Genomic DNA, 25,056 nt, shown 5'->3' with positions numbered 1-25,056 from the left:
TCACTCAACCAGTTGCACTACCACTGGCCCCTATAATTTTGGTTTCTGATGGATGACTTTATAAAAACAACTCAATAATTTGAGGATTTAAAAAATTTTGTTTTGGATTTATTTATTTTCCCTTTTATTGTCCTTGCTGTTTTTTATTGTTGTAGTTATTATTGTTGTTGTTATTTATATGGTCGTTGTTAGCTAGGACAGAGAGAAATGGAGAGAGGAGGGGAAGACAGAGAGGGGGAGAGAAAGACAGATACCTGCAGACCTGCTTCACCGCCTGTGAAGCAACTCCCCTGCAGGTGGGGAGCCAGGGTCTTGAACCAGTATGCTTACAGGTTCTTGCACTTTGCGCCATGTGCACTTAACCCATTGTGCTACTGCCCGACTCCCTGTTTGGAGATTTTTATGGATATATATTTAAAGTAATTTCACAAAAAAACAAAAAACAGGCCAGTCGGTGGTGCACCTGCTTAAGTGCACACATGACAGTGCACAGGACTGGAGTTCAAGCCCCTGGTCCCCACCTGCAGAGGGAAAGCTTCATGGTGAAGCAGGACTGCAGGTCTCTTTTTGTCTCTCTCCCTCTCTGTTTATTATTTATTTATTTATTTTTACCAGAGCACTGCTCAGCTCTGACTTATGATGGTGCAAGGAATTGAACCTGTGACTTGACAGAGCCTCAGGTATGAGAGTCTATTTGTATAACTATTGTTAGAAGAAGAACTATTGTGCTATCAACCCCCACCCTCTCTCTCCCTCTCTATCATCCCTTCCCCTCTTGATTTCTGGCTGTCTCTATCAAATAAATAAAGATAATAAATAAAAAATATAAAAAATATCTCCATTAAAAGAAGAAAAAGTAAAAGAAAAAAAAAAAAAACTCCATTACTTCTTCTCTCCTCAAGGTTAAATGATGTTATATAACTTACTGTCTTATGCAAGTGACCTCACTGTTTAGCTGGAAGATCTATGACTTCCTCAGACTCTATTGGCCAAAAGATTTTAATACACTTGGAAAGAATTTCCAGTACTTTTAATAATAAAATTGTCCTGCAATGCCCAACCCTTGAGTGATTAGGGATGTAAAAATGTACAAAATAGTGTTCATATGCAATCAGCTGGCTAGTGCTCTCTAATAAGCAGAAATTCACATAACTCAGGTCTCTGGGGGCTCATGCCTCAGCTGGAACAAAGCCAGAGATGTCTGTGTTTGCAGGTGCACTCAGGCACATTGGGACCTGCAGGAACAACAAGCTGACCTCATTGAAGTTGATTTAGGAGGGGGCTGGAGGTCTGAGTTTCTGCTGACATTTGCAACTTGGAAAAAATCTTGCTCCACTAATTCCAAAGAGGATTCTGTTGGAAGGAGGGAATGTGAAATACTTTTCTCATTTTCTTCATTTTTGAGTTCTGGGTGTTTACCAGACTTTTTTTTTTTTTTAAATGTATTCATCAACATGGGAGAGAACAGAACCAGAGCATCACTCTGGAACATGCTATGTTGAGGATCAAACTGTAGACTTTTTAAAAGAATTATTTTATTTTATATTTGTTTATTTTCCCTTTTGTTGCCCTTGTTTTTTTATTGTTGTTGTAGTTATTATTGTTATTGATGTCATCATTGTTAGATAGGACAGAGAGAAATAGAAAGAGGAGGGGAAAACAGAGAGGGGGAGAGAAAGATAGACACCCACAGACGTGCTTCACTGCCTGTGAAGCTACTCCCCTGAAGGTGGGGAGCTGGGGCTGGAACCTGGCTGGTCCTTGTACTTCGCGCCATGTGCGCTTAACTCGCTGTGCTACCGCTGGAGACTCCCTAAACTGTATACCTTTTACCTCTTGCTTTTAGTCAGTGTATCGCCCCCGTGGCGTGCCATTTTTATTGTGTTAACTCCTCAGACAGGAGACTGTTTTTGCCCTTACCTGAATGTGTGTTCATAGAGTCGTGCATGGATGTGATGTACGAGCTTCAACATGTGCTTCGTGAGCAAGTAGGCAGATGGCCCTTTTTACGGGAACTGGTGCACATTCCCTCTGCTTACAGCACCACCTGTCCCCACCCACAGCCTAGATGAAACATAATTATTTTGTTTACTGCTAAAACAAAATTGGAGGACATCTTGACCATGTTTTTGCTGAATTTTCACTCAGCAAAATACCTGTTATTTCTAGATTTTTTAAAAAATGTTTTTCTATATATATTTTCCCTTTTGTTGCCCTTGTTGTTTTTTATTGTTGTAGTTATTATTGTTGTTGTTATTGATGACATCGTTGTTAGATAGGACAGAGAGAAATGGAGAGAGGAGGGAAAGACACAGAGGGGGAGAGGAAGACAGATATATGCAGACCTGCTTCACTGCCTGTGAAGCGACTCCTCTGCAGGTAGGGAGCCTGGGGCTCAAACCCGAAGCCTTGTGCTTCACGCCACGCTGCGCTGTCACCTGACTCCCTATTTCTAGATTTTTCCCCCCCTTCTCCCCCTCCTTCTTCTCCATCTCTGGCAGTGCATGACCACAAACATGCACAATTCCACTGTTCTTAGGTCAACTTTCATTCTTTTAATTCTGTTAAGATATATGAATACCACACCACCATCTGTGGGCGTTCCCCTCGTGCCATCCATAGTGCTCCAATATGGTATCCTGGCACAAGTCTAGGTCCTTGAACATGATAAGGCTTGTGCTTTACCAGATGAACTATCTCCTGGTCCTAGATCCTCATTTTTGAGGTCTTAGTGCCCTTAATGTGGATCAACAATGGCAGAGAATGTTCCATTCTCAAGGGAGACTGGACAACATACTCTATGTTCCACCTGAGGAAGGTGGGTCTTGAAATTGGGGCAACTTGGAACGTTCCTACTCATGACCACAGAATGTGAGCTCAGATCTACAGGGATGCAGGCTCCTAAGCTGAATATGAGCCCCAGATCACATCAAATCAATGGGGTTTACAGACAACAATACTTATACACCTTTCCCATATTCGGGAGCTACTCTCTTCCCTGATCCAGATTTTTGGTCCTTTTTCCAGCCATGACATCATCTCACCAGACAATAAATGGAGCCACCTGCATATCAGATGTCAGGCTCAGGAAAAAACAAACAAAAAAAACCCCTAGTATAGTCATGGGCTCTTTGTAATATAACTAAAATAGGACTACTAACTATCTACAAAACGGAGACCCCCCCCCCAACTCTTCATATGAACTATTCCAGCCTTTAGATTCATGATTAGTCAACAATTTGTTTGGCTCTATATATTAACTCTTTTTTTCAGCCACCAGGTTCCAGATGCTAACATGATGCCAACCGGACTTCCCTGGGCAGATGACCCCACCAATGTGTCCTGGAGCCCCACTTCCCCAGAACCAGGAACAAGAGAGACAGGCTGGGAGTATGGACTGACCTGCCAAGCCATGTTCAGCGGGAAGCAATTACAGAAGCCAGACTTTCCACCCTCTGCACCCCATAATGATCCTGGGTCCATACTCCCAGAGGGATAAAGAATAGGAAAGCTATCAGGGGATGGGATGGGATACAGAGTTCTAGTGGTGGGAATTGTGTGGAGCTGTACTCCTCTTATCCTATGGTTCTTGTCTGTTTCCTTTTTATAAATAATTAAAAAAATATATTAAAAAAAAACATTCGGGGCCTGGGTGGTGGCGCACCTTGTTAAGTACACATTACCATGCTAGGACCAGGGTATAAGCCCCCCACTCCCCACTATCACTATCAGGGAAAGTTTCATGAATGGTGAGTGCTTCTTTCTTTATGTTTCTCTCTCTTTCTCCCTGTACCCCCCTTCCCTCTCAGTTTCTGTTCTCTATCCAATTAAACAAAATTAAAAAAAAATGAAAATAGACTTAACATGCCTGAGGCTCTGAGGTTTCGAGTTCAATCCCTAGCACCATCATAAGCCAGAGTTGAGCAATGCTCTGGCCTCTCTCATATTAAAGAATTTATTTATTCATGAGAAAGATGAGGAGAAGAGAGAAAAAGAACCAGACTTCACTGTGGCAACATGTGCTGCTGGGGATTGAACTCAGGACCTCATGGTTGAGAATCCAATGTATTATCCACTGTGCCACCCCCCCCCGTACCTCTCTCTCTATCTCTCATTAAAATAAATTTATAAGGGCTGGGAAGATAGCATTATGGTTCTGCAAAAAGACTTTTGTATCTGATACCTAGAAGTCCTAGATTCAATTTCTTTTTTTTTTATTCTTTTTTTATTTATTTTCCCTTTTGTTGCCCTTGTTGTCTTTTTTATTGTTGTTGTTGTTATTGTTGTCATTGTTGTTGGATAAGACAGAAATGGAGAGAGGAGGGGAAGACAGAGAGGGGGAGAGAAAGATAGACACCTGCAGACCTGCTTCACCGCCTGTGAAGCGACTCCCCTGCAGATGGGGAGCCGGGGGCTCGAACTGGGATCCTTATGCCGGTCCTTGTAGATTCAATTTCTGACAGCACCATAAGCCAAAGCTGAGTAGTATGCTCTGGCAGAAGAAGAAAACTTTTTCTTTTTCTTCCTTCTTCTTGTTCTCCTTTCTCCTTTTTTTAATTTAAAGCTATAGATTGGGAGACTTGGAGACCTGATTTTTCTCTGCTTTCTCTGGCCTAAAATCCAGTCTTTGGTCCTCTGCACCTCAGTTCCCTCAATTTTTCCAGTCCATGAAGTTGGAAGAAGCAAGGGGATGGTATCATTTCATATCATTAGACAAGAAGTCATTACAGATTCTGCAGTGTGCAATTTCTGGAGATGGCCACCTACCATTGCCCCCAAGACAAAACCATGACTTACGAGGAAAGAAAGTGATATTTGGGCTGGTGAGACAGCATAATGGATATGCAAGAGATTTTCCTGCCTGAGGCTCTGAGGCCCCAGATTCAATCCCCAGCACCACCTAAAGCCAGTACTGAGCAATGCTCTGGCCTCTCTGTATATCTCTTTTACTAAAATAGTAAACTATTTTAAAAATAAATGAAAGAATTTAAGAAAAGAGAGCTCTACAAAGCTAAATCAAAACTCACTGATATTTAATTATATGAAGTTTTTCACACAAATCTAATCACTTCCACTGACATAATGCTCTGTCCATATTATAATTCTGATATATTCCTAAGTACCCATCACTTTACAAGTACCTTTGAGGCCTACCTTTTGAGGCTACAGGGTGTGAAGAAGATATGATACCCTCCTGCATTACAGAGAAGTAAACTGGGAAGTACAAACAAGTATAGAAGTAATCACAAAGCTGAGTGACAAATGCTTGACAAATTGGTTTGCTTGACTTCCCTCTTTTCCGGCTAATCACTTCCTATTGTCACCTATGTAAACCCCATGCTCAGCCAAATGTTTCTTTACTCTGCTCTCAGGGCTTCTACATGACATTTAACCACAAAGTATCACACTAAGTTGGTTGGTTATCAGATTTCCTCTGCCACTCTTAGACCGCCAGCTCTCGGCTGTGGTACGTTTTATTCAGCTCATTTGCAGACCTCAAAAAGACCACTCAGTCAAGTCCAACCAATCGATGCAAGGGTGAATGTGCAATTCAGTTCTGCAGACTTGCAAAGTGCTTCTCCAAGCTAGTTATGCTTCCCGTGCCCGGGCAGCTCCGGAAAATCGCACGGTGGAAGCAGAGGTCAGAAGTTCAGAGGGCAACAGGAGCAGCAGGGACGGAAGGGGAATATGAGAGGTAGCCTTGCAGCGCTCAGGTTGCCCATGTCCGGTGAGCTACAGCAAGGGACGGGACGGCAGGCGGCTGGGGGGAGGGAAACTAGAAGCTCCCGGAAGCCGCCACGCCGGCCTCGCCCCGCCCCTCCCAGTGATGGGCGTGGCCGCTCATGAATAATAAACCTCCCGGGAGGAGGGGCCCGTCCCGCCCCCTCGGGCGGGAAGGGGGAAGCGCCCAGGCTGCTTGACTGGAATGAGGGGAGCGGCGGCGGCGGCGGCGGCGGCGGCGGCGGCGGGAGCGGGGCCGGCCATGGCTGTGTGGACGCGGGCCACCAAAGCGGGGCTGGTGGAGCTGCTCCTGCGGGAGCGCTGGGTCCGGGTGGTGGCCGAGCTGAGCGGCGAGAGCCTGAGCCTGACGGGCGACGCCGCAGCGGCTGACCCCGAGCCCTCGCTGAGTCCAGCGGCGGCCGCCTTCAACGGCCTCCCGAACGGCGGCGGTGGCGCCGGCGACTCGCTGCCCGGGAGCCCGAGCCGCGGCCTGGGGCCCCCGAGTCCGCCCGCGCCCGCGTCCCCGCTGGGCCCGACGGCTGAGGCGGGCGCATCGCCGCCCGTGCGCCGGGTGCGGGTGGTGAAGCAGGAGGCGGGCGGCCTGGGCATCAGCATCAAGGGCGGCCGCGAGAACCGGATGCCGATCCTCATCTCCAAGATCTTCCCGGGGCTGGCGGCCGACCAGAGCCGGGCGCTGCGGCTGGGCGACGCCATCCTGTCGGTGAACGGCACCGACCTGCGCCAGGCCACCCACGACCAGGCCGTGCAGGCGCTGAAGCGCGCGGGCAAGGAGGTGCTGCTGGAGGGTGAGCGCGGCGGCGGCGGGCGGGCGGGCGGGCGGCGCTCACTTTTGTTTCTGCCTCCTGACCCCCTGGGCCGGCCCGGCCCGGCCCGCTCCTTTCTCCTCGGGAGTCCTAACTCCCTTTCCTCTCCCCTGACCCGGTTTTGCTGGGATTTCGGGTGAAAGCTGGAATGGGGGGAAGGGAGGGGGCGGGGCGGGGAGCAACCCCACAAAAAATTTAAAAAAAAAATTTTTTTTTTTCAAAAGCTGATGCTCTTTGCAGGAAAAGTTGGGCAGCCGCCGAAGTGTGGCTTGCAGTCTCCCAAGGAAGACTCGGTGGAGATTTAGTAAAAAGTAGCCGCGCGTGCAGCCCCGCCCCTGCGCGACAAGCTGACACCGAGAACCCGGGCGGAGCGCGGCGCGGCGCAGGGCTCGCAGCTCGCTTCACTCACCCCTGGCTCCCTGGAGCGGGCGGGTCCATTAAAAAAAAAAAAAACAACCGCACCGATGCCAGCGGTATGCTTCGGCAAACCACTAAAGCGCTTGTTAATTTATGGGAATTTGACCCATCATTGGCTCTCAACAATACCCCAAAGAGATCATAGCACTTCATTGAAGCCAGGGAGCTGAAGCAGCAAGTTTGTGTGGTTAACGAGTCTCGGTTTAACAGTGGAGGTTCACATGGCTGAACCCCGGCTGCCAACTAGAGTTTTGTCTCTCTCCCCCCACCCCCCTTTATTTTTTTTTTTGCAAGAGTCTGGTGCCAGCTTCCTAGCACTCGCAGGCACTCAACTGAATTCAAGCCAAATTTGCGTTCTAGAAGAAATTTTAAAACGTTAAAGTTCAAGATATCTTGAATAGCCAGTTATCCTCCAAGCACAGAGGTGATTCTTATTTACCTGGGTCGTTTGTGGTGAATTTATGGAACTAACGGCAGAATTAAATCTCATCATCTGGAAAGATTCATGAATGTTTGAGTGTTGGAGATGGTAGAATATTGTATATGTGATAGGAAAAGTTAGTTGCTTATTCCGGATTTTTTTTTTTTTCCTTTAGCGATGGTGATTCAAGAGACCTTTTTTTTTTGATGACATTATGTAAAGAAGAGGACATTGAAAAGAATGGTGTCTATTTGGTTGTTGCTTGGGAAAACGATAGAAAATGCAAACTACTTACAAATTTCTGGTTGTGCAACGCATGTTGTGCATACATGCCAAGGAAATGCAGTTAGGAAGTAGTGAAATTTAAGTTTAGTCAGAGAAGACTTTAAGCAGCTAAATCTTGCCCAAATCTCCAAGGCAGTGCTGGACAGACAGGCAGAGAGATGAGTCAAGGCATTCTTGGCAGAGAACAGAAGGGAATGGGTGGGGAGTGGGGATAGATAGACACCAGTCATTAAACTGAGAGACCAAAAGGCCAAATTAATTGACGAAATGGTTTTCATTTTTTCCCCAAATCTGTAAAATTTTGGGAAAATGTTACTTTGCAAATAAATGGTTTAATATGTTCCAATGGTGAAATTCCAGTATTTCACCTTTATAGCATACTCTATTTATATAAATTTTATTTTTTATCTCATTTATAGAAAGAGCTAGACACTGCTCAGAAACTAGTGTTAGGGGAGTTAGGCGGTAATGCAGTGGGTGCAAAAGCACAAGGACTTGGGTCAAAGCACAAGGACCCATGTAAGGATCCCAGGTCAAGCCCCCAGCTCCCCACCTGCAAGGGAGTCGCTTTACAAGCAGTGAAGCAGGGCTACAGGTGTCTTTCTCTCCCCCTCTCTGTCTCCCCCTCCTCTCTCCATTTCTCTCTGTCCTATCCAACAATGAAGACATCAATAACAACAACAATAGTAATAACTAAAACAATAACAATAAAACAATAGGGCAAAAAAAGGGAAAATGAATATATATATATATATAAACTAGAGTTGGATTTGAGAAATAAATAATGGTTAAGCAAAAGATTACATGCCTGAGACTCTGAGGTTACAGGTTCAGCCCCTGGCACCACCAGCAGCCAGAGCTGAGCAGAGCTCTGGTTAAAAAAGAAGAAGAAGAAGAAAATGAAAGAAACTTGTGTTATTAAAGGAGTAAAATTGTACATTGTGGCTTGGGCTGTACATGTGTAAAACTGATTACTTTAAATATGTAGCTTAGTGGTCTGGGAGATGGCCTAGTGGATAAAGCATTGGACTCTCAAGTGTGAGGTCCTGAGTTCACTTCTCGGCAGCATATGTACCAGAGTGATGTTTGGTTCTTTCTCTTTCCCCTCCTTTCTTGTGAACAAATAAAATCTTTAAAAAATAAATATGTATCTTAAAGTTGGGTTTAGCTAAGCACTTGGTTATTAATTTTGGTCTGGAGAGATAGCATTGTGGTTATGCAAAAGACCATTATGCCTGAGGCTTCAAGGTGACAGGTTCAGTCCCCAGTACCACCATAAACCAGTGAGTGCTCTGGTCTTTGTCTCTGTGACTCTCAATCTTACTAAAATAACATTTTAGGGGGAGTAGAGTAGTAGCGCAGCAGGTTAAGCGCACGTGGCATGAAGCGCAAGGACCAGTATAAGGATCCTGGTTCAAGCCCCCAGCTCACCACTGGCAAGGGAGTCGCTTTACAAGCAGTGAAGCAGGTCTGCAGGTGTGTTTCGGAGTGTCTCCCCCTCTCTGTCTTCCCCTCCTCTCTCCATTTCTCTCTCTGTCCTATCCAACAATGACGACCGACATCAATAACAACAACAATAATAACTACAACAATAAAACAACAAGGGCAACAAAAGGGAAGATAAATAAATATAAAAAAAATAAAAAGAAAAAAACATTTTAAGAGGTCAGGTGGTAGCCCAGCGGGTTAAGTGCTCGTGGCACAAAGCACAAGGACCGGCGTAAGGATCCCGGTTTGAGCCCCAGGGTCCCCACCTGCAGGGGAGTCCCTTCATAGGTGGTGAAGCAGGTCTGCACGTGTCTCTCTTTCTCTCCCCCTCTCTGTCTTCCCCTCCTCTCTCCATTTCTCTCTGTCCTATCCAACAATGAACGACATCAATAATAACTAATAACCACAACAAGGCTACAACAAAGGCAACAAAAAGGGGGGAAAATGGCCTCCAGGAGCAGTGGATTCATGGTACAGGTACTGAGCCCCAGCAATAACCCTGGAGGCAAAAAAAAAATAACATTCTAGGGCCGGAGAGAGCATAATGGTTATGCAAACAGACTCCAGAGTCCCAGGTTCAATCCCCTGCACCACCATAAGCCAGAGTTGAGCAGTGCTCTGGTGTTTTTCTCTCTCTCCCTCGGCATATCTCAAAAATAAAATAAATAAAATATAAAAATAAAATAAAATAACATTTAAAAATTATTAGAGTCAAAATATCAAATGTAGTATTATTTACATAGTACTTGGTGGTAATACCAAACAGTACAACTTTTTACACCACTTTTTAAATTTTATTTGTTTATTTTTTACCAGAGCACTGATCAGCTCTGGTTTACGGTGGTGCAGGGGATTGAACCTGGGACTTCGAAGCCTCAGGCATGAGAGTCTGTTTGCATAACTGTTATGCTATCTACCCCTGCCCTTAAGTTTTATTAAAGATTTATTTATTAATGAGAGGAGTGTGTGTGTGTGTGAGTGATGGGGAAACCAGAGCATCACTCTAGCAAATACAGTGCTGGGGATGGAACTTTGGGGCTGAAGCTTGAGAACCTTAATGCCTTATCTGCTACAACATGTAGTTTCTATCCAGTTTTTGTTAGATATAATTTAAATCAAATTAAACAGAATTCATCTAGTAAATGCATTCTAGTATTCATTAGTCTGAAATAGGTCATGTGTACTTTTAGAAAGGAAATGATAGCATAATTTATTTATTGACTACCTTTTTACCTAGCACTGGTTCTACTGTACTTTCCTATTTTGTAAAAGACAGTCACTTTGTCCTTATGTGTGGGGAAGTATGAAATACCACTTTCAAGCCAAAGGATATAACAATAAATTTATTTAGACTATGCAGATTCTCTGAAAACAGTGGCTTAGTTGAATCAGTATTTAAAGTTGGAAATTAATGTCCCACCCAGGTAGGCCTCTTATAAAAGATAGGTTTTATGCTTAACTCTTTAAAAATTTGAGACTGGGGAACCAGTGCAGCAGGTTAAGCACACATGGCACGAAGCTCAAGGACTGGCATAAGGATTTGGGTTCGACCCCCTGGCTCCCCACCTGCAGGGGGGTTGCTTCACAAGTGGTGAAGCAGGTCTATCTTCTCCTCTCTCGATTTCTCTCTGTCCTATCCAACAACAACAACGACAGCAATAACAACAACAGTAACGACGATGATGATAAACAACAAGGACAAAAGGGGAAAAACATGTAAATAAACAAATATAATGATAGAAATTAAAAAAAATTGAAACAGATGTCATCATTAGATATCTCAAAACTTGATACACTGCCTTAACATAGCACAGTGGTGCTTTTTTCTAATGTGGGCAGGGAATTTCAGGCATGCTCTTGCCACCCCCAAGGAAAGAAAAACTTGTTGCCTGTGGTTAGAGATCTGAGCTAAAGGGTTCCTTTTTATCTCAGGGATTTGGAGGGATTATTCATCAATTCATTCATCATTTAGTCAACTCTTCCACTTGCAGAAGCACTTGAAGTTACCTCATGGCTACCCCTCAGGAAGTTTGGAGTTAAGATAAAAGAGATAAGAAATGAAGTAAAGGGCCAATTACACTGTTAACATAGAATCATGATGAGGGCACCTCACAGAAAGAGATCTAAAGAGATCTACGGAGATCCCTGGTGGGGATGACGGATTGAAGATCCACTGAAAAAAATGTTGATGAAGAAGTTGAAGCTTGAATTGAGCCTTTGAAGAACAAAGAGCTGACACTAGTAAAGAGACTCAGTGATGTTTAGAGGTTATTCCCCTGTGAGGGTACAAAAAAGGACTTTGTGGTCAGACAAGACAAGGGTTTGTTTTTGGCTAGTAGCCTGTAACTTCGAGGCAAGTTACTCAACCTTACTAAACTTAGTTTCCTCATCTGTAAAACTGGCATGGTAATAATACTTCCCTCAAAAGGGTTATAAAAAGTAAAGGTTATTCATTCAACAGTTTATATGTTGGGAGCTTTTTTGGGGGACTGGGAATATATAGTAGTGACAGCAACAAAAGCTGAATGAAGTTAGGACTGGGTGGTTAAAATATACTATAAGTTGGGATGTGGTGGTGGTGTACTTGGTTTAGCACTCACCTTGCAGTGCTCAAGGACCCAGTTTCAAGCCTCTGGCCCCCACCTGCAGGGAAAAAGCTACACGAGTGGTAAAACAGGGCTGCTGGTGTCTCTTTCTCTAGCTCCCCATTTCCTCTCAATTCCTCTCTGTCTCTATATCCAATAATAATAATAAAAAAAGATAAACAGAGTCGGGCGGTAATGCAGTGAGTTAAGAGCAGGTGGCACGAAGCGCAAGGACTGGTGTAAGGATCCCGGTTTGAGCTCCACTACAGGTGGTGAAGCAGGTCTGCAGATGTCTATCTTTCTCTCCCTCTGTCTTCCCCATCTCTCTCCATTTCTCTTTCTGCCCTATCTAACTACAACGACATCAATTATTATTGTTGTTACAATAATAATTAATTAATATTATTGTAATTATTGTTACAATAATAATTACAACAATAAAAAACAAGGACAACAAAAGGGAAAATAAATATATATATAAAAGAGACATACTATAAATTAACAAAAGCACTCTTTTTCTCCAAGTACTTTCAGACTGCTTTAATTTTTTAAAAATTTTATTAGTGATTTAGTATTGATTTACAAAATTAGGAAGTAGAGTTCTACAGTAGTTCTCCATGGGAAACTGCAGTAGTTCTTTCAAGACCACAGACATGGGTTGACTATTTCTTTTTTTCCCTTCAGGGTTATTGCTGGGCTCGGTGCCTGCACCATGAATCCACCGCTCCTGGAGGCCATTTTTCCCCCTTTTTGTTGCCCTAGTTGTTGCAGCCTCGTTGCGGTTATTATTGCCATTGTTGATGTTGCTTTGTTGTTGGATAGGACAGAGAGAAATGGAGAGAGGAGGGGAAGACAGAGAGAGAGGGGAGAGAAAGATAGACACCTGCAGACCTGCTACACGGCCTGTGAAGCGACTCCCCTGCAGGTGGGGAGCCGGGGGCTCGAACCGGGATTCTTATGCCGGTCCCTGCGCTTTGCGCCACGTGCGCTTAACCCACTGCGCCACCGCCCGACTCCCTTATTTTTCTTTTTTAATTGATTTAATAATGATCAACAAGACTGTAGGAAAAGAGGGGTACTTCCACACAATTCCCATTGCTAGAGTTCTGTATCCCATTCTCTCCATTGGAAGCTTTCCTAATTAATTAATTAATTTATGAGAAACATAGGAGGAGAGGGAAAGAGCCAGACATCACTCAGGGATTGAACTCAGGACTTCTGAGAGTCCGATGTTTCATCTACTATGCCACCTCCCGGACCACGCTTTCCTAATTCTTTATCCCTCTGGGGGTATGGACCCAGGATCATTATGGAGTGCAGAAGGTGGAAGGTCTGGCTTCTGTAATTACTTTTCTGCTGGACGATCATTATTTTTTAAAATAATCCCTTTTGTTGCCCTTTTTTTTATTGTTGTAGTTATTATTGCTGTTGTTATTGATGTCGTGCTTGTTGGATAGGATAGAGAGAAATGGAGAGGGGAGGGGGAAGAGAAAGACACCTGCAGTCCTGCTTCACCACTTGTGAAGCGACTCCCCTGCAGGTGGGGAGCCGGGGGCTCAAACTGGGATCCTTATGTGGGTCCTTGCACTTTGCGCCATGTGCGCTTAACCTACTGCGCTACTGCCCAAATCCTGACGATTATTCTATGGATATATATGCATTTTTCTTTTTTTAATATTTTTTATTATTGGGTAGAGAGAGAAATTGAGAGAGGATGAGGAGATAGAGAGGGAGACACCTGCAGCCCTGTTTCACCACTCTTGAAGCTTTCCTCCTGCAAGTGGGGACCAGTGTCCTTGAACCTGTGTCCTTGTGCATTGTGATATGTACACTTAACTAGGTGTGCCACTGCCTGACCCCTTAGTGCATGTTTTCTATGGTCCTGCCTTCCTTTCCAATTCATACCTATACCTATTGCTACTTCTGAATGTTCTTCCATCATAAGCCAGAGCTGAGCAGTGCAAAGGGAGGGGGGTCGGGTAGTAGCACAGGGGCTAAGCACACGTGGCTGAAAGCACAAGGACCAGCCTAAGGATCCTGATTCGAGCCCTCGGCTCTCAACCTGCAGGGGAGTAGCTTCACAAGTGAGCGGTGAAGCAACTCTGCAGGTGTCTATCTTTCTCTCCCCCTCTGTCTTCCCCTCTTCTCTTGATTTCTCTCTGTCCTATCCAATAACGACGGCATCAATAACAATAACAATAAAACAACAAGGGCAGCATAAGGGAATAAATAAATAGTAAAAATGTTTTTAAAAGGCGGAGGTGTGAAGCAGTGGATGGTAGCGCAGCTTGTTAAGTGCACATGGTGCAAAGTGCAAGGTCAGGTGGAAGAATCTCGGGAGATCCCGCCTCCCCACCTGCAGGGGAGTCACTTCACAAGTGGTGAAGCAGGTCAGCAGGTGTCTATCTTTCTCTCCCCCTCTTGTCTTCCCCTCCTCTCTTGATTTCTTTCTGATCTATCCAACAACAACAGTAATGGCAACAATAACTACAACAAGGGCAATAAAATGGGAAACATGGCCACCAGGAACCTACTGCAGGCACCGCCCCAGCAATAACCCTGGAGCAAACAACAACAACAACAACAACAACAAAGAACCTCAGTTGAGGAGTGGTGGATTCAAGCATATAAGTAAATAATTGTTTTAGGGTCCAGGTAGCGATGCACCTGTTTGAGCACACATGTTGCTATGTGCAAGGACCTGTGTTCAAGACCCTGGTCCCCGCCTGCGCGGAAAGTTTCTCAAGTGGTGAAGCAATACTACAGGTGTCTCCTTTCTCCCTATTTCCCCCTCCCCTCTCAACTTCTCTCTGTCCTATCAAATAAAAAGAAAGAAAAAATTCTAAAAAATAAGTAATTGTTGTAATTGGTGTGTGTTAAAGATGTCTAAGGTAGTCCCTGAAATGAAAGAATTTGGACTAGAATTAGGAGGAGTAAACCACCACGTAGAGAGAATATTTGTTAAAATGTGTAGTACTCTTAAGATTTCTCTGAAGGGAGTGAGTATGGAAGGTGGGAAGAGTTGAGTCTGACTTAATGAGGAAAGGATAATTGAACCTGAGACTTGAAGGATAGGTTGCTCCTCTGTAGCTAGAAGGCAGTCCAAGTTGAGTGGTTATCTGAGTAAAAGCCAAAATGAGTGTGACATGATAGTGAACAGACCAGGGGTGGACATGGAGGCATAAAATAAAAATGAGTAGATAAATTGGAGCCAGGCAATACAAAGTAAGCTTTAAAAGCAGGCCAGAAGGATTTTTGTAGTATTTCCATTTGGTCAGTTAACATTTATTAAGTGCTAACAAGGTGGTGTTGTGGCTGTTGGGAAACCAAAATTGGGAATAGTCCTTCCCTTTTGACTAGTTAGGAAAGTTATAGAGGTTGTGATAAGTGACTTTTTTTTTTTTTGTCCACCAGGGTTATTGCTGGCTCTCAATGCCTGCACTATGAATCCACTACTCCTAGAGGCTATTTTTTTCCTTTTGTTGCCCTTGTTCATCGTTGCTGTAGTTATTATTGCTGTTATTGGAGAGGACAGAGAAATTGAGAAAAGAGGAGAGAAAGACATCTGAAGACCTGCTTCACTGCTTGTGAAGCAACCTCCCTGCAGATGGGGAGTTGGGGGCTCAAATTGGGATTCTTATGCTGGTCCTTGCACTTTGCGCCACTTGCGCTTAACCGGCTGCGCCACCACCCGACCCCTGTGATAAGTGCTTTGAAAGTGGTGAGAACAAGGTGCTCTGCAAACAAAGTCTAAATGCTAAGAATATCAGAGGTAATAAAGTGATACTGGGGGGCCTGGTGGTGGTGCACCCTGTTAAGCGGACATATTACCAAGCGCAAGAACCTGGGTTCGAGCCCCTGCTCCCACCTGCAGGGAGTCCGCCTCATGAGTGGTGAAGCAGTCTGTCTTTCTCTCCCTCACTCTATATTACCATCCTCTCTCATTTTTTCTCTGTCCTAGCTAATAAAATGAAGGGGGGAAAAAAAGAAAAAGGCACTGCCAAGAGTGATGATTCGTATTGCTGACACTGAGCCCCAGTGACTGGAGGCAAAAAAAAAAAAAAAAAAAAAAAACAAATGATATTGAACTGGTGTGTTGAGAGAAGTAAAGCATGGTAAGGTACAGGGAATGTGGACATGGGGAGCAGACTGGGAAGATGGGCTGAAATGAGATCATCAAAGGACTTGGATGGAGTATCAGCCAGTGAGCTGTTTGTGGGGTTTGTTTTTTTTTTTCTTTTTTCTTTTTACCAGAGCACTGCTCAGCTGTGGCATGTGGTAGTGCTGAGAATTGGATCTGGGACTTAGGAGCCTCAGACCTGAAAGACTTTGTAAACAACAAGCGCAACAAAACGGGAAATAAATAAAAATTATTAAAAAAAAAAAAGACTCTTTGTATAACCATTATGCTACCCCTGTTTTTCATTTTTCAAGCTAAAAAAAAACCCTTATGTTTTATTAATACTTAATGTATAGATGCAGCTGATTCAGTCTTTTAACTTGGTTTTACCTCCAGGGTTATCGCTGGGGCTCGGTGCCAGCACTCATTTTTTCCACTTTTATTGGACAGGACAGAAAGAAATTGAGAGATGTAGGGGACGTAGAAAGGGAGAAAGAAAGACACCTGCAGGGGGCTGGGCAGTAGCGCAGTGGGTTAAGTGTATATGGCGCAAAGCACAAATGCTGGCATAAGGACCCCCAGCTCCCCGCCTGCAGGGGGTTGCTTCTTAAGCTTTGACAACAACAACTACAACAACAGCTACAACAAAATGGGAAAAATAGCCTCCAGGAGCCCCAGCAATAACCCTGGAGGCAAAAAGAAAGAAAAGACACTGACATGAAGCTTGTGAAGCAGCGCCCCCCCCCCCCAGGTGGGGAGCTGGGGGCTCCAACCTGGATCCTTGCATGGGTACTTGTGCTTAATACTATGTGCACTTAACCAGGTGCCTGGGCCCCACAGTCTTTTCAGATGGTCCCAACACATTTGGTATGTAAGTTGATGTCTTAAGATGAGAGAGAAATTGAAAGTAGTAATCTCTGCTATTATATTGTAATTTATTACAGTTTACTTGAGAGTTAAGTGGATTTATCTTGTATTACATACTTTTAAATGAATTAATCTTCATAAAATGAGCAAGTGGCTTCATACAAGGAAATCCTAGATTACAGATTGAACACTGCAAACAATAACAAAAATATAGAGCTGACATTTCTTTGAAGTAAGAAACTTTGTCATATTTCCTTCTTTCTACGTGACAGAGAAAAACTAAGAAGCAAAGAGGAGATAGAGAGAAAGAACTACTTGTAGCATTGCTTCACCCTGCAGGTGGGGACTGGGGGCTTGAACCTTGGCCTTTGCATATTGTAATGTGTGCACACAACCAGGTCATCCATCACTCAGCCCATTTGTCTCATTTCAAGGCAATCGCATCTGTCAAGAATTAAGTCTAAAAATGAAAGATGAATGTATGTACATTAATAATGAACTTTATGGGGGTCCGGGAGGTGGTGCAGTGGCTAAAGCACTAGACTCTCAAACATGAGATCCTGAGTTCAATCCCCGGCAGCACATGTTCCAGAGTGATGTCTGGTTCTTTCTCTCTCTCCTATCTTTCTCATTAATAAATAAATAAAATTAAAAAAATAATAATAATGAACTTTACCCTAAAAGTATACTACACTGAGTCATATAGTACCTAATGACATCTTCAGGGACTTGTTACTGTATTTGTTTAATTTTTATCTCATTCTTCCTTGATTTCTATTTTTGTATCTTTAAAGTGTGTCTTTAAAATATATATATTTCCCCCCCCACCACCACCAGAGTACTGCTCAGCTCTGGTTTATGGTGGGGGGGATTGAACCTGAGACTTTGAAGCCTCAGGCATGCAAGTCTTTTTGCATAAGCATTAAGCTATCTACAGCCCTTGGGGGGGGGAAGCATCACAAGTGGGGAAGCAGGGCTGAAAGTGTCTCTCTTTATCTCTCCCTTTCTTCTTTTTTAAATTTTTTATATTTATTTTCCCTTTTGTTGCCCTTGTTTTTTATTGTTGTTGTAGTTATTATTGTTGTTACTGATGTCATTGTTGTTGGATAGAACAGAGAGAAATGGAGAGAAGACAGAGAGGGCAAGACAAAGATAGACACCTGCAGACCTGTGAAGCGACTCCCCTGCAGGTGGGGAGCTGGGGGCTCAAACCAGGATCCTTACGCCTGTCCTTGGCTTTGCGCCACATGCGCTTAACCTGTAGCGCTACCACGCAATTCCCGGTCTCTCTCTCTTTCAACCCCCCCTCCCCCCCAGCAGTTTCTGGCTGTCTCTTATCCAATCAACAAATAAAGATATATTTTTTAATGAGAGCTAAAGCCATGCTTCACCACTTGTGAAGCTTTCCCCCTGCAGGAGGGGACCTGGGGCTTGAACCCCAGTCCTTGCACATTGTAATGTGCACTCAACCAGGTGTGCCACCATCCAGCCCCATGCTGTATTAATTTAAATATATAATATATATATGTGTACATATATATAGAGTGAGCCAGATATATGAGTGATTCCAGGAATTGTATTCAGGAAATGATGCTTTTAGCCCAAAGTTTTAGCCACTGCATCATTTCCGGGCCACTCACTACTTCAAATACAATGAGTGGTGTTTTAGGAAGTTCAGAGTGGCAGATGAAGTGTAGATGAAGGAAGACATGAAGTAAGGGAAAGCAATTAAGGAGGTTGTTGCGATACTATAAAGATAGGACAGTATGAAACTGAACAAGTTAAGGATATAGGGATAGTAGGTCCAGATGAATAGTTTAGGGGCTGAGTAAGAAAGAAAAATGGAGGAAAAGATTTATTGCTTGAGAAACTGGATAAATATGAAGTCTATGAATGAGAAAGGCATTAGCTTTTGTTGCCCTTGTTTTATTGTTGTAGTTATTATTGTTGTCGTCGTTAGATAGGACAGAGAGAAATGGAGAGAGGAGAGGAAAACAGGAGGAGAGAAAGACACCTGCAGACCTGCTTCACCTGCAGGCGGGGAACTGGGGGCTCAAACCAGGATCCTTAGGCCATTCCTTGCTCTTTGCGCCACCTGCACTTAACCCGCTGCACTACTGCCCGACTCCCACAAAGACTTTTTAAAACTCAGAAAAATAAAGAAAAGTAAAGAAGGTTAGTAACTAGAGTTGAAGGAAGAATCAAGGAAAGTTATGCTTTTGTGCTTGTTTGGCTTTTCATTTTTAGTTTTTTGATAAGATTTTGCTGGGAGATAGTTCACTTGGTAGTGTATATGCCTTAAAATGCAAGTGGGTCTTGCAGTGGTGCTGAGGTGTCTGTACTTCTCTCTCTCTAAATAAAAATATTTTGGTTCAGGAGGCTGCACAATGGTATAGCACATGTACAAGGCTGAGTTCATGTCCAAACAATAAATAAAATAATATGGTCTTTTAAACTTTTTAAGGGGGCCAGGTGGTGGCGTGTCAGGTTAAATGTACACATTACACTCCATAAGGATACAGGCTCAAGTCCCTGGTCCCCACCTGCATGAGGAAAGCTTCACAGTGAAGCAGGTCTGTAGGTGTCTGTCTGTCTCTATTCCTCTCTCTCTCTCTCCCCTCTCAATTTCTTTCTTTTTTGCCTTTTGTTGCCATTATTGTTTTATCATTGTTGTGGTTATTACTGTTATTGATGTTGTTGTTGTTGGATAGGACAGAGAAATGGAGAGAGGAAGAGAGAAAGATAGACACTTGCAGACCTGCTTCACCACTTGTGAGACAATCCTCCTGCAAGTGGGAAGCTGGGGGCTCGAACTGGGATCCTTACTCTGGTCCTTGAGCTTTGTGCCATATGCACTTAACCCGTTGCGCTACCGCCAGACCCCCACCCCCTCTCAGTTTCTATCTCTATTCAATAATAAATTAATTTTTAAAAATTTATTCCCTTTTGTTGCCCTTGTTGTTTTTTTATTGTTGTAGTTATTATTGTTGTTGTCGTTGTTGGATAGGACAGAGAGAAATGGAGAGAGGAGGGGAAGACAGAGGGGGGGAGAGAAAGATAGACACCTGCAGACCTGCTTCACCGCCTGTGAAGCGACTCCCCTGCAGGTGGGGAGCCGGGGTTCGAACTGGGATCCTTATGCTGGTCCTTGCGCTTTGCGCCACCTGCGCTTAACCCGCTGCGCTACAGCCCGACTCCCTATAAATTAATATTTAAAAAAAAATTTAAGAGGGGGTGGAGGGTAGATAGCATAATGGTTATGCAAACAGACTCTCATGCCTGAGGCTCCAAAGTCCCAGGTTCAATCCCCCGCACCACCATAAGCCAGAGTTGAACAGTGCTCTGGTTAAAAAAAAAAAAAAAAAAAATTAAGAGAGAGAGGAAGAGTCCATAGCACCAAATCTTTCTTTAGTGCTGTACGGCTGGGCTTGAAGCTGGGTCTCATGCATGACTAAACAGCACACAATCCACATAAACTATTTGTTGGCCCAAGGGGAAACTTTTTTTTTTCCTTTAAAAAAATTTTTTTTTATTATTCCCTTTTGGTGCCCTTGTTGTTTTATTGTTGTAGTTATTATTGATGTCATCGTTGTTGGACAGGACAGAGAAATGGAGAGAGGAGGGGGAAGAGAGAGGGGGGAGAGAAAGATAGACACCTGCAGACCTGCTTCACCACCTGTGAAGTGACTCCTCTGGATCCTTAAGCCTGTCCTTGCGCTTTGCAGCACGTGCGCTTAACCCACTGCACTACCGCCTGACTCCCTTTTTTTTTTTTTTACCAGAGCACTTTTCCGCTCTGGTTTATGGTGGTGCAGGGGATTGAACCTGGGACTTTGGAGCCTCAGGCATGAAAGTCTCTTTGCATAACCATTATGCTATCTACTCCTACCTAACTTTTTTTTTTTTTTAATTTAGACAAGACTCTTTATTGAGGGTCCTATACTCAATCCCCTGCACCACCAAAAGACAGTACTATTTTGCATTGAGAATCAAACCTGGGGCCACAGCCATGTAAGGAGTGGGCTCTATCCACTACCACCTTCTTAGCCAATTGTTTTATTTTAAATGGGAAAGAATTGGGGCATGTTTGTATAACTAAGAGAAAAGTCCAAGAGAATGGGGTGGGTTTAAAGGAATAGAAATAGTGGGGAACTGATGCAATCCATTTTTGAGCCAGGAAGTGACATGATGGGAACAGAATTTTGGGTTGGCAGCAGAGGATGCACTGGATGAAATGCAATGAGGAAAGGCCAAAGGTGAGAGAACGACAGCTGTTGTAGTGAAAAGCAACCAAAAATCAGAGGTGAGTCATTGAGAAACGAGGGGAATAGTGGAATTGGGAATAGAGAGAGAAGTTGGGGGAGTTGGGTAGTGGCCCACCCTGTTAAAACACAAATAGTACAAAGTGCAAGGACCTGCTCAGAGATTTCGGTTCGAGCCCCCAGCTCCCCACCTGCAGGGGGTCACTTCACAAGCAGTGAAGCAGGTCTGCAGGTGTCTGTCTTTCTCTCTCCCTCTCTGTCTTTTCCTCCTCTCTTGATTTCTTTCTGTTCTATCCAATAAAACGGAAAAAAAAAAAAAAAAGCCTCCAGGAGTAGTGGATTTGTAGTGCTAGCACCGTACCCCAGTGATCACCCTGGAAGCAAAAATAAACAATAAATAAAGAGATTTAAGAAACATTTATTTATTTATTGGATAGACACAGAGAAACTAAGAGGCAAGGGGAGATAGAAAGAGTATGGTCCGGGAGGTGGCACAGTAGATAAAATATTGTACTCTGAAACAGGAGTTCAGTCCCTGGCAGCACATGTATCAGAGTAATGTTTGATTCTTTCTCTCTTGCCTCCTATCTTTCTCATTAATAAATAAATAAAACCATACGGGGCGGGGGGAGACACACACACAACTGCAACACTGTTTTACTGCTCATGAAATTTGCCCCTGCAAGGGCAGGCTGGGTGATTGAACCTGGGTCCTTGCCTACTGTAATGTGTGCGCTCATCAACTAGATTCACCACCACCACTTGCCTCCTCTCAAGAAACATCTTTTTTTAAGAAATATTTATTTATTCCCTTTTGTTGCCCTTGTTGTTTTATTGTTGTAGTTATTGTTGTTATTGATGTCATTGTTGTTGGATAAGACATAGAGAAATGGAGAGAGGAGGGGAAGGCAAACAGGGAGAGAAAGACAGACACCTGCAGACCTGCTTCACCGCTTGTGAAGTGACTTGGAACCGGATCCTTACGCCTGTCCTTGCGCTTTGTGCCAACTGCGCTTAACCTGCTGCTGTACTGCCCAAGTCAATGAAGAAACATCTTTTTTTTTTTTTTTTTTTTTACCAGAGCACTGCTCAGCTCTGGCTTATGGTGGTGCAGGGGATTGAACCTGGGACTTTGGAGCCTCAGGCATGAGAATCTCTTTGCATAACCATTATGCTATCTACCCCTGCCCTGAAGAAACATCTTAAAGGGGGCTAGGTGATAGTGCACCGACTGAGCACATATGTTACAATATGTAAGGACTCTAGTTCAAGTCCCCAGCCCTTACCTGCAGGGAGAAAGCTTCATAAGTGGTGAAGCAGTGCTACAGGTGTCTTTCTGTCACTCTCTCCCTCTATTTCTCCTTTCCTCTCCATTTCTGGCTGTCTCTATCCAACAAATAATATAATAAAAAATAAAAAGGAAAAAAAAAACATTTTAAAGCAGGGTGTTTTCCAGAGGACAATATAATACCCTGGTAGCATTTCCCTACCTAGATAGCCTACTAACCCTTGCCCCCCAATTTATTTTTATTGATAGGGGGGTAAGGGTGGAGAGATAGAAAGAATCAGGGTGGGAGTTAGGCGGTAGCGCAGCGGGTTAAGTGCGCCACCGGCTCCCCACCTGCAGGGGGTCCCTTCACAGGGGGTCCCTTCACAGGTGGTGAAGCAGATCTGCAGGTGTCTATCTTTCTCTCCCCCTCTCTGTCTTCCCCTCCTCTCTCCATTTCTCTCTGTCCTATCCAACAACAAGAACAACTACAACAATAAAGCAACAAGGACAACAAAAGGGAATAAATAAGTATTTAAAAAAGAATCGGTATCACTCTGGCATATGTGGTGCCAGGAGTACAACTCTGGATCTTTTCTAAAAAGTCCAACACTTTATTCACTGTGCCACTTCCCAGGCTGCCAGCCAGCCAATTTTTCTTGTCTTTTTTTTAAATCAGAGCACTGCTCAGCTCTGTTTTATGGTGGTATGGGAGTTTGAACCTGAGACTTCAGAGTCTCCGGCATGAGAGTCTGTTTTTATAACCATTATGCTATCTATCCTGCCTGACAGCCAACATTTTTTTTTGTTTTTAAGATTTATTTATTGATTAATAAAAGAGAGCAATGGAAGATAGAGAAAACAAGACCATCACCCTGGCATACTTGATGCCTCTGATTGAACTTAGTACCTTGTGCTTGAGAGTCCAGTGCTTTACCTGTTATACTACCTCCACGCTACTGGACAGCCTACTATTGATAATCCATGCACCCAGAGACCTTGTATTTATAGAGAATCTCTGGCAGTGAGACTCTTAATACTAGCACAGGCATTTTATTTGATACTTCTGAGACATTGGGGTGCAAAAAAAGCTGCAGTAGAGGGTGGGGTAGATAGCATTCATGAGGCTCCAAAGTTCCAGGTTCAATACCCCCACACCACCATAAATCAGAGGTAAGCAGTGGTCTGGCCAAAACAAACAAAAAAACAGCTGTAGTAAAGAAATAAATGACAGCATGTGTAGGCAGATTGGATATATTGAATTAACCCTGAATTTTTTTTCTTTTTGTTTCCCCTTTTTGTTGCCCTTGTTTATTGTTGTTGTTGTTGTTATTGCTGTGGTTGTTGGATAGGACAGAGAAATCGAGAGAGGAGGGGAAGTCAGAATCACTTGTGAAGTGATTCTCCTGCAGGTGGGGAGCCGGGGCTCTACCCGGGATCCTTACGCAGGTCCTTGCGCTTTTCACCACCTGCGCTTAACCTGCTGCGCTACCAGAAAGAGAGTCTTTGCTGGGTCTGAGGTTACACAGTAAACCAAGCAGTAAACTCTCAATCATTAAGTCCCAAGTTCAACCCCCGCATGGAACTTACTTATTTAAATAAAGATGCATTTACTTATTTATCAGAGAACCACAACAAGATCTAGGGACTCAGTAGTTCTTAGTGGTCCATAAGAAGTTTAAAAAAAAAAAAAAGTCAGGCGGTAGCACAGCGGGTTAATGCAGGTGGCGCAAAGCGCAAGGACCCGCGTGAGGATCCCGGTTTGAGGCCCCGGCTCCCTACCTGCAGGGGAGTCGCTTCACAGGCGATGAAGCAGGTCTGCAGGTGTCTGTCTTTCTCTCCCCCTCTCTGTCTTCCACATCTCTCTCCATTTCTCTCTGTCCTATCCAACAACAATAAGATCAATAATAACTACAACAATAAAACAACAAGGGCAACAAAAAAGGGAATAGATGACTAAGTATTAAAAAAAAGTTCAGAAAACTGTAGATCCAGGGGCTGTATGGTGGTGCATCTGGTTGAGCATGCAAGTTACAGTGTGCAAGGACCTGGTACAAGCCCCAGTCCCTACCTGTAGGAGGAAAGCTTCACAAGTGGTGAAGCAGGGCTGCAGCTCGCTTTTTTTTTTTTCTTCCCTCTAGGTTTTATCGCAGGGGCTTGGTGCCTGCACTATGAATCCACTGTTCCTGGAGGATATTTCCCCCCCTTTTGTTGCCCTTGTTTATTGTTATCATTGTTGTTATTGTTATTGCTGTCATTGTTGTTGGATAGGCCAAAGAGAAATGGAGAGAGGAAAGGAAGACGGGGCGAGAAAGAAACCTGCAGATTTGCTTCACCGCTTATGAAGTGATCCCCCTGCAGCAGCAATGGCAACAATAATAACAAGGGCAACAAAATGGGAAGAATGGCCTCCAGGAGCAGTAGATTCTTAGTGTAGGCACTGAACTTCAGCAATAACCCTAGAGGCAATAATGATAATAATAATATAGTAATTATAACCTTTGGATTTTTGCCTTTTCTTTTCCATTGAAAATAGTTCTTGGAACCCTTTTCCTTCTCTTATTATGATAGGACTCAGTTGTTCAGAGCCTCCATTAGTATTATTGTCTTGTAACTTAGAGATTGAGGAGACCTGTCCTGATTTGCTTGCCATATGAGGAAATGGAAATGGATGGTGTTGCTATTCAGTTGCATTTGTTTCCATAGGATCACTAGAAGCACCAGAAATCTCCCAGTAGGCTCCAAGCTCATAGAACTTATTTCATGTATAGTTTTATTGATCCTCAAAAGAGAAAACAA

General features: G+C 43.8%; 1 protein-coding gene across 2 annotated transcripts in view; it reads left to right on the top strand.

Annotated features, from left to right (window-relative positions):
- Positions 1-5,911: 5,911 nt before the first annotated feature.
- The window catches only part of SNTB2 (syntrophin beta 2), a 103,845-nt gene continuing 84,700 nt past the window's right edge, over positions 5,912-25,056 (top strand). For both annotated transcript variants that reach the window (XM_060185277.1, XM_060185278.1), the window contains exon 1: positions 5,912-6,527. In XM_060185277.1, coding sequence (XP_060041260.1) covers positions 5,927-6,527 — 601 coding nt within the window. In that variant the 5' untranslated portion in view covers positions 5,912-5,926. The remainder of the gene's footprint in view (positions 6,528-25,056) is intronic.

This window comes from Erinaceus europaeus, chromosome 2, assembly GCF_950295315.1.
Source record: "Erinaceus europaeus chromosome 2, mEriEur2.1, whole genome shotgun sequence".
NCBI classification, from domain to species: domain Eukaryota; kingdom Metazoa; phylum Chordata; class Mammalia; order Eulipotyphla; family Erinaceidae; genus Erinaceus; species Erinaceus europaeus.
The sequence above is the reverse complement of the archived record's forward strand: the minus strand, read 5'-3'. Positions and strand labels throughout refer to the sequence as shown.